Source organism: Mobula birostris, chromosome 3 (assembly GCF_030028105.1).
Source record: "Mobula birostris isolate sMobBir1 chromosome 3, sMobBir1.hap1, whole genome shotgun sequence".
NCBI classification, from domain to species: domain Eukaryota; kingdom Metazoa; phylum Chordata; class Chondrichthyes; order Myliobatiformes; family Myliobatidae; genus Mobula; species Mobula birostris.
The window spans coordinates 81,331,671-81,342,083 of NC_092372.1; the positions used below are offsets into that span (position 1 = coordinate 81,331,671).

The following is a 10,413-nucleotide window of genomic DNA, read 5'->3' on the forward strand; positions in this document are numbered from 1 at the left end:
CTATGCCTGCCTTTTTGTTGGCTTTGTGGAACAATCTATGTTCCAAACCTATACTGGTATCCGTCTCCCACTTTTCCTTCGCTGCATCGACGACTGCATTGGCGCTGCCCCCTGCACGCATGCTGAGCTCGTTGACTTCATTAACTTTGCCTCCAACTTTCACCCTGCCCTCAAGTTTACCTGGTCCATTTCCGACACCTCCCTCCCTTTCTAGATCTTTCTGCCTCGATCTCTGGAGACAGCTTATCTACTGATGTCTATTATAAGCCTACGGACTCTCACAGCTATCTGGACTATTCCTCTTCTCACCCTGTCTCTTGCAAAAATGCCATCCCCTTCTTGCAATTCCTCCGTCTCCACAGCATCTGCTCTCAGGATGAGGCTTTTCATTCCAGGACGAAGGAGATGTCCTTTTTAAAATAAAGGGGCTTCCCTCTCACTCCATCCTTGCCACCCCACTAGGAATAGGATTCCCCTGGTCCTCACCTACCACCCCACCAGCCTCCGGGTCCAACATATAATTCTTCATCACTTCCGCCACCTCCAACAGGATCCCACCACTAAGCACATCTTTCCCTCCAACCCCCCCCCCGCTTTCTGCAGGGATCGCTCCCTACGCGACTCCCTTGTCCATTTGTCCCCCCCATCCCTCACCGATCTCCCTCCCTGCGCATATCCTTGTAAGCGGAACAAGTGTTACACATGCCCTTACACTTCCTCCCTCACTACCATTCAGGGCCCCAGACAGTCCTTCCAGGTGAGGTGAGACTTCACCTGTGAGTTGGCTGGGATGATATACTGCGTCCAGTGCTCCCGATGCAGCCTTCTATATATTGGCGAGACCCAACACAGACTGGGAGACCGTTTCGCTGAACACCTACGCTCTGTCCGCCAGAGAAAGCAGGATTTCCCAGCGGCTACACATTTTAATTCCACGGCTCATTCTGACATGTCTATCCACGGCCTCCTCTACTGTAAAGATGAAGCCACACTCAGGTTGGAGGAACAACACCTTATATTCCATCTGGGTAGCTTCCAACCTGATGGCATGAACATTGACTTCTCTAACTTCCGTTAATGCCCCACGTCCCCCTCATACCCCATCCGTTATTTATTTATATAGAAACCACAGAAAAACTACAGCACAGAAACAGGCCTTTTGGCCCTTCTTGGCTGTGCCAAACCATTTTCTGCCTAGTCCCACTGACTTGCACACGGACCATATCCCTCCATACACCTCCCATCCAAGTATCTGTCCAATTTATTCTTAAATGTTAAAAAAGAACCCGCACTTACCACCTCGTCTGGCAGCTCATTCCACACTCCCATCACTCTCTGTGTAAAGAAGCCCCCCCTAATGTTCCCTTTAAACTTTTCCCCCTTCATCCTTAACCCATGTCTTCTGGTTTTTTTCTCCCCTTGCCTCAGTGGAAAAAGCCTGCTTGCATTCACTCTATCTATACCCATCATAATTTTATATACCTCTATCAAATCTCCCCTCATCTTCTATGCTCCTGGGAATAAAGTCCTAACCTGTTCAACCTTTCTCTGTAACTGAGTTTCTCAAGTCCTGGCAACATCCTTGTAAACCTTCTCTGCACTCTTTCAACCTTATTAATATCCTTCCTGTAATTTGGTGACCAAAACTGAACACAGTACTCCAGATTCAGCCTCACCAATGCCTTATACAACCTCACCATAACATTCCAGCTCTTATACTCAATACTTTGATTAATAAAGGCCAATGTACCAAAAGCTCTCTTTACGACCCTATCTACCTGTGACGCCACTCTAGGGAATTTTGTATCTGTATTCCCAGATCCCTCTGTTCCACTGCACTCCTCAGTGCCTTACCATTTACCCTGTATGTTCTACCTTGATTTATCCTTCCAAAGGGCAATACCTCACACTTGTCTGTTTCAAACTCCATCTGCCATTTTTCAGCCCATTTTTCCAGCTGGTCCAAATCCCTCTACAAGCTTTGAAAACCTTCCTCACTGTCCACTACACCTCCAATCTTTGTATCATCAAATTTGCTGATCCAATTTACCACATTATCATCCAGATCATTGATAAAGATGACAAATAATAATGGACCCAACACTGATCCTTGAGGCACACCACTAGTCACAGGCCTCCACTCTGAGAAGCAATCCTCTACTATCACTCTTTGGCTTCTTCCATTGAGACAATGTTTAATCCAATTTACCACCTCTCCATGTATACCTAGTGACTGAATTTTCCTAACTAACCTCCCATGTGGGACCTTGTCAAAGGCCTTACTGAAGTCCATGTAGACAACATCCACTGCCTTCCCTTCATCCACTTTCCTGGTAACCTCCTCGAAAAACTCCAATAGATTGGTCAAACATGACCTACCACGCACAAAGCCATGTTGACTCTCCCTAATAAGTCCATCTATCCAAATGCTTGTAGATTCTGTCTCTTAGTACTCCCTCCAATAACTTACCCACTACCGACGTCAAACTTACCGGCCTGTAATTTCCCAGATTACTTTTTGATCCTTTTATTAAACAACAGAACAACATGAGCCATTCTCCAATCCTCCAGCACCTCACCTGTAGACACCGACATTTTAAATATATCTGCCAGGGCCACTGCAATTTCAATACTAGTCTCCTTAAAGGTCCAAGGGAATACCCTGTCAGGTCCTGGGGATTTATCCACTTTAATTTGCCTCAAGATAGCAAGCATCTCCTCCTTTTCAATCTGTACAGTTTCCATGATCTCACTACTTGTTTCCCTTAATTCCATAGAATTCATGCCAGTTTCCTTAGTAAATACAGATGCAAAAAACCCATTTAAGATCACCCCCATTTCTTTTGGTTCCGCACATAGCCGACTACTCGGATCTTCAAGAGGACCAATTTTATCCCTTACAATCCTTTTACTCTTAATATATCTGTAAAAACTCTTTGGATTATCCTTCACTTTGACTGCCAAGGCAACCTCGTGTCTTCTTTTATCCCTCCTGATTTACTTCTTAAGTATTTTCTTGCACTTTTTATACTCACCAAGCACCTTATTTACTCCCTGTTTCCTATACATGTCATACAGCTCTCTCTTCTTCTTTTTTAGAGTTGCAATATCCCTTGAGAACCAAGGTTTCTTATTCCTATTCACTTTGCCTTTAATCCTGACAGGAACGTACAAGCTCTGCACTCTCAAAATTTCTCCTTTGAAGGCTTCCCGCTTACCGATCACATCCTTGCCAGAGAGCAACTGTCCCAATCCACGTTTTTTAGATCCTTTCTCATTTCTTCAAATTTGGCCACCTTCCAGTTTAGAACCTCAACCCTAGGACCAGATCTAACTTTATCCATGATCAAGTTGAAACTAATGGTGTTATGATCACTGGAACCAAAGTGTTCCCCTACACACACTTCCGTCACTTGTCCTAACTCGTTTCCTAATAGGAGATCCAATATTGCATCCCCTCTAGTTGGTACCTCTATATATTGATTTAGAAAAGTTTCCTGAACACATTTTACCATCTCTAACCCATCTAGACCCCTAACAGTATGTGAGTCCCAATCAATATGTGGAAAATTAAAATCCCCTACCACCACAACTTTATGTTGCCTGCTATCTCTCTGCAGATTTGCTCCTCTAATTCTCGCTGACTATTGGGAGGTCTATAATACAACCCCACTAATGTGGCCATATCTTTCCTGTTTCTCAGCTCCACCCATAAGGACTCAGTAGACAAGCTCTCTAATCTGTCCTGCCTGAGCACTGTTGTAACATTTTCCCTGACAAGCAATGCTACCCCCACACTTCCATTCCTCTGCCTCTATCACATCTGAAACATCAGAACCTTGGAATATTAAGCTGCCAGTCCTGCCCCTCCTGTAGCCAAGTTTCACTAATTGCTATAACGTCATAATTCCACGTGTCAATCCACGCCCTCAACTCGTCCGCCTTCCCCGCAATACTCCTAGCATATACACCTCAGAAGATTTTTACCACCATTCACAACCTCTCTATTTGCGGCTTTGCTTGAACTTTTAACATTTATTTTCACCCCAGCCCCACTGTCAGCTCTGGCACTCTGGTTCCCATCCCCCTGCAAATCTAGTTTAAAGCCTCCCCAACAGCACTAACAAACCTCCCTGAAAGGATATTGGTCCCCCTGTAGTTCAAGTATAACCCGGTCTCTCTTGTACAGGTCCCACGTGCCCCAGAAGAGGTCCCAATGATCCTGAAATCTGAAACCCTGCCCCCTACACCAGTTCCTCAGTCACTTGTTCATCCTCCAGAGCATCCTATTCTTACCCTCATTGGCACGTGGCACAAATAGCAATCCTGAGATTACCACCCTTGAGGTCCTGCTTTTCAACTTACTACCAAGCTCTCTAAACTCACTCTCCAGGACCTCCTCACTCTTCCTTGCTATGTCATTGGTACCAATGTGCACCACAACATCTGGCTGATCACCCTCCCACTTCAGAATGTCATGCAAGTGATCAGAGACATCCTTGACCCTGGCACCCGGGAGGCAACAAACCATCCTGGATTCTCTGTCACGACCACAGAACCTCCTATCAGTACCTCTAATTATCAAGTCCCCTATCACTACCGCTCTCCTCTTTTTCCACCCTCCCCTCTGCACTGCAGAACCAGACTCAGTGCCAGAGATGTGGCTGCTGCAGCTTGTCCCAGGTAAGTCATCCCCCCCAACAGTATCCAATGCGGTATACTTGTTGAGGGGACTGACCACAGGGGAGCCCTGTTCTGCCTGCCCTTTCCTCTTCCCTTGCCTGACAGTGACCCAATTTCCTGTCCTCCGCTCCTTCGGTGTAACTACCTCGCTGTAGCTACTATCTATAATCTCCTCATTCTCCCGAATGATCCGCAGGTCATCCAGCTCCTGTTCCAGTTCCCTAACACGGTTTGTTAGGAGCCACAGCTGGATGCACTTCTTGCAGGTGTCGTTGTCAGGGACACCGGAGGGCTCCCTGACTTCCCACATCCTGCAAGAGGAGCATTCCAACGTCCTGTCTGGCATTCTCTCTACTCGAAACAAACTGGACAAAAAACTTACCGGAACCTTGCCCATCCTCTGGGCTTCCCCCTCCCCCTTTCTATCTCCCTAGGCCTCCCGTCCCATGATCCTCTCATATCCCTTTTGCCAATCAAATGTCCAGCTCTTGGCTCCATCCCTCCCCCTCCTGTCTTCTCCTATCATTTTAGATCTCCCCCCCTCCCCCTCCCACTTTCAAATCACTTACTCGCTCTTCCTTCAGTTAGTCCTGATGAAGGGTCTCAGCCCGAAAAGTCGACTGTACCTCTTCCTAGAGATGCTGCCTAGCCTGCTGTGTTCACCAGCAAATTTTATGTGTGTTGCTTAAGAGGGAAACAAACTAGTTCTGGAACCACAACTTGAAGTAGGAAGTATGATAGAAATTTCAGAACTTGAGTTTTCAAGTTGGCTTCAACGGTCAGTTCTGTGTCACTGTCTGGCACCTTGGTCACATTTCTCTCAAGTAGGACTAACGTAGATAAAATCATGTGAAAATTAACTGGTGAAATATATTTTCCATCTTTCATCAAGTAATTTACAATCCGCCAATTTTTAAGGAAATCCTGATCTTTCCTTATCAATAAAAATCATGATAATTAGTACACTTAAAGTTTGTTCATTTGTTTTATTTCAGAATCTAATGCCTTTTGCAGGTCAAGAAGTTTGCTTATATTGACACCATAGATTTGATCATGTTTTAAAATGCAAAACTAGCTCCATACAGAGTTTTATTTCCTCTGTTGGTAACACCAGACTGTGGAGAATAGTGAAAGAGATAACGGAATTGAGAAGTCCTGCATTAATATGTTAGGGAAATAGAGAGTTAATTGGGGTCAATAAGGTCCACTGTTATGAATATTAGGATCATAAAATGTCACTGATATTTTGTCAATTTACAGATCAATTAAAAGATCACAGGACTCCACCTCATCTTGCAGCACTAGAACTGACCAGTGAAGAGCAAAAATCCACTGGGTCTGAAGAAATGCAAGTGGAACAAGCTAATAATTGTGGAAGTCCAGTATTTTTGCCTCTAGAAACAGATGCCCAAACAGTGGACTCACCAGTATCCCAATCTCAGTCAGGAAATGAAATAACAAAAATGGCTGAAAAGTTAGTTACTACTGAATTAAGCAATGGCAGTAACAGAACAAGTGCTTCAGAAATGCAGTTTATTGAAAAATCTCACAATCATGATGGTCTTTCATCTGAATTGAAATCCTTCATTGCCAGTCCAGAATCGGCCAAACAGTCTAATTCTGAATGTGACCAGTGGAATCAAAATAAAACAACTAATGAACCATTGGATAATCTTGGAGATAACACAACTTTTGTGTCATTAAATATGACTTCCAAAAGAAATTCGGATTCTCAACAGCACAGCTTGGTGACTACAGATCCACAGTCAATATCTGAGAGTGGTACGGAAAATACTGGAGAAAATCACAGAGAACATGTGGCATAGTTCATAGTTTGTTTATTCCTATAGTTTAAGGATTATGATAAAACTTATAAATTTAATTTGAGATCAACAAGAAAAAGTAGTTTCCTTGAAAACTCTTCTGGACGTGCTGGGAAGTTTCTATATTGTGTGCAGTTATCTGAATTACACTAAGAAGGAACTCTTTCCATATTTTTTACTTCAAAATAGAATAAATAAACACAATGATTAGTAACTACTGAAAAAAAGTTAGGATAGTGTGTTAATTAAAACAATTTTCTGCTTCCTTTCTGACAGGTTTCAGTTTATAGCACTTTTTCTCTTTCACCTAAGTAAGGGAGTCATATTCTAATCATTCTATACTTTAAACTAAAAAGAATCCGTGGATAAAGTTTTAAGAGGAGTTTTATTTTTCTCTGTTCTGTTTCATAATGTTTCTCTTGCATACAAATTTGTCCAGTCACTTGAACTAAAGGTGCAATATCGAAGTTGCTATGTATTATGTGCATATGTCCTGATGTGGTTCCATTGACTTCAATAGAAGCAGAGTCCAACATGGGAACACCCCAGCATGTTCCTCTGCTTTGATTGACTTGTACCACCAGGAAATCTAACTTCTGCTTTGTTCTAACAATTGCAAATCATAAGAGAAATTTTAATTTGCAAAGTTAATGGTTTTTGAGTAGATCTTTTCTCTGAAGCACTTTCACATAAAAGAATATTCTCTCCACAGATGCTTACTAGCTGGTGCTTTTTCAGCACCTCTTTGCCTGATTTGCAGCAAGTTCTGTTTTAATTTTTGCAGTTTATGATTTCCCTGGTATATATTGCAGAGTTATATGGACTGTGATATAGGATTGTAGTGCTGATTACATAAATAAGATCATTTTTCTTGGAATAAATCAAGAGATTTGTTCCTTTCAGTTTTTCTAATTATTGCTGGTGATGTACAGTACAGTCACTAATATTAATTATTGGCAGGCAGGAGCCAATGACACCAAAATGTAAAAGTTTTATTATTCATGAGTTTAAAAACATGTATTTCATACTTCTAATTTTAAGAAAAAATGGGGACATCAACAAGAGGAAGTGGTGTTCTCAATATTGCAAAATTTCCATATTTCATTCATAATCAAGTCTATGGCATCTGGAGAATTTGATTATTGTACTAATAGGAATTATTTATTTTAATAAATTAATTTTACTAATTAACATGGATATTTTGCAACAGAAAAACTATGGAATTTTAGAGCACATATTCTGAAAGTGGTAATAAAGTAATGGGAACTACTAACTATCAAGGGCAGGGAAGTATAATGTGGGAGAAATGGAGGTCACTACCAATCACTTAAATGCAAAGAATCAGCAACAAGGCTATCACTTTATTTGGATTGGTAACTCTTAGTTAATTTTACATGGAGGTATGCGTTCATGGCATTCCAAGAATCATTAAGGCTCAAAAGCTGTGTTTTTGAAAGTAATAATGGCAAAAATAACTGGACAACTATTTTAAGGTTAGCTGTAAGTAGGTAAGGGTATAGCAATGGCTTTTTAAAGATTACCTTCTATGCCATTGATTGTATAATCAAAAGTAATAATAATCTTGCAGTAATTACACCTTGCAGCCAAATTAAGAGCAGCACTCTGCAAGATCATGGTCTGAAAAAAATTCATCATAAGTTGATTAAATCTGAGGGGAATATTTGTCTGAGTAAATGATTGTGTTTTCATGTTAGTTTGTATGTTCTTTATAACTTTATTAGTGATAAAAGTCATATTTGTCATAATATTTATTATTTTCTTCAATTTCTTTTATGTTTGATGGCTTTTCCTACAGAAAAGGACTGTGCTATTATTTTACTTGAAAGTTGATTGATTGAAGTTTTATTATTGGCTGCATGTCTTCAGGCATCTCACATTGAAAGTTCTTTTTCTGATCAACTCAAACTGAACATAGGTGGATTTTCTTCTAAATATCTTAGTCTCAAAATAAGAATCATCTTCACAGGGAATACACATCTTAAAGAGAGATTATTGCTAATTAGAATTCTTAAATAAATTTAGGTCTGGAAAGTTATTTAGAATGGCAGATAAGGTATTAATTACCAATTGCCTAAAGCCCTTTGTATTTTGTAGAACTTTAAAAAACATGTAATTTTATTATTTTTTAACATTTTTAAAAGGGATGTTACTTCAGTGTACTGGACTTGGATGTTACATTGTTTGATGAAGTATCATTGACCATATATCAAAAGAAAAGATTGTCTTGTCAGTTTCTAAAGCACATCTCAAGTGGTCTTCCTTATGAACTGGCAATCTGTAATCTTTATCTTTGATAAATTAGTTCAATTCTCTGAATATGTTTTTATTGTATTTATTTTTTTCACGCAAGCTCTGTAAGAGATCATTTTTATTTTGAATCTTAAACTTTGGTGATGATTTGTGAGTTCCAATAGGGCAGATTTCCATTACCTGAATGGTATACCCCTGTGTTACAATAGTTTTTTGTATGAAAATAAATCGCTTGTTTGAGGGGACGGCAAACTCAGCGGAAAGTTAATTTGATCTGAAGGGTGTGGGTGTGAATATTTGAATACCTTGTGAATTTCTTCCACCATTTCCTATCATCTTTATATTTGTCCTATGGCCCTCCACTGAGACTATCATGTTACCAATTCCCCTTTTTTCTCAAGTTGATCATTTTATTGCACCATTTTGGTTCCAACTTCAATTGTATTGAACAGTTTGATAAAGGGAGAGGCAATTATCACTTTCTCCTCCAGGTGGTGTTTTGTTATGTGACAAGATTCCAAAGTTCAAAGTAAATTTATCCAAGGCTACTGACAGCTCTTTCATGTGCTAATTTTTTGTGCTTAGCCATCTCTATTGCTATTAATCTATTGTTTAATTGGATTTATCTCAGTTTTGTCATGCCAGAGGGTTAAATACTGAAACACTGGAGTTACATCTGCCTTTTCTCCAAACTAGTTGTTTAATATTCTCCACTGTCCAACATTTACCTTTTAACCAACATTAGGTTCGTCATTTGTTGCATTTTGCATGCAAATTGTCTGGTCCAACTCACTTGTATTTCAGTAAATACACATAAAAATTAATTTAAAAAATCATCAGCCAAGTAGCACTTTCAAGCTTGATGAGGTTGTAAATAATTTATTTGCTTTTTGTTCATCATTTTCTCCTCTCTATATTCTGCCCAATGGCCGAGTGTGAGCACAGTTTGTCATGATGTCACGGTGACCTCACTATCAGATTGAACACAGTGTCTGTATTAATAACATTGGCGTTTCTGCACATGACAGCCTTCAAAGCGACACAAAAGAAACAATATTCATGTCAAAAACACAGGCATACATGTGAATGTGTCATATTAAATCAATTAGCAATGAATAGATTTATAGAATGGAAATAAAACATTCATTTGGTTATACCCTGCCAATGTAGGTTTCTAACACTCTGCTAATGGATGAACATATAGTGTTTGTTGGAATTGAAACTCTTGAATATAAAAGGTATATCTGGAACTTTGCAGATTCCAACCACAGGAATAGTTAATTACCTCTATGTCTTTTTATTGGGAGACTTTGAACAAAACTGTGTAAAATATGCAAACAACAGAAATTCTGCAGATGCTGGAAATTCAAGCAACATACATCAAAGTTGCTGGTGAACGCAGCAGGCTAGGCAGCACCTCTAGGAAGAGGTACAGTCGACATTTCAGGCCGAGACCCTTCGTCAGGGTCTCGGCCTCAAACGTGGACTGTACCTCTTCCTGGAGATGCTGCCTGGCCTGCTGCGTTCACTATCAACTTTGATGTGTGTTGTGTAAAATATGATATTTTTGTTAATGTTTTTTTCTGGGAAGATATTTCATTTGTCTCATTATTTGTAAAACTCTATACATTCTATC

General features: G+C 40.2%; 1 protein-coding gene across 2 annotated transcripts in view; it reads left to right on the top strand.

Annotated features, from left to right (window-relative positions):
* The window catches only part of LOC140195135 (coiled-coil domain-containing protein 149-like), a 100,918-nt gene extending 90,772 nt beyond the window's left edge, over nt 1–10,146 (top strand). For both annotated transcript variants that reach the window (XM_072252950.1, XM_072252951.1), the window contains exon 12: nt 5,944–10,146. In XM_072252950.1, coding sequence (XP_072109051.1) covers nt 5,944–6,509 — 566 coding nt within the window. In that variant the 3' untranslated portion in view covers nt 6,510–10,146. The remainder of the gene's footprint in view (nt 1–5,943) is intronic.
* Nucleotides 10,147–10,413: the final 267 nt, after the last annotated feature.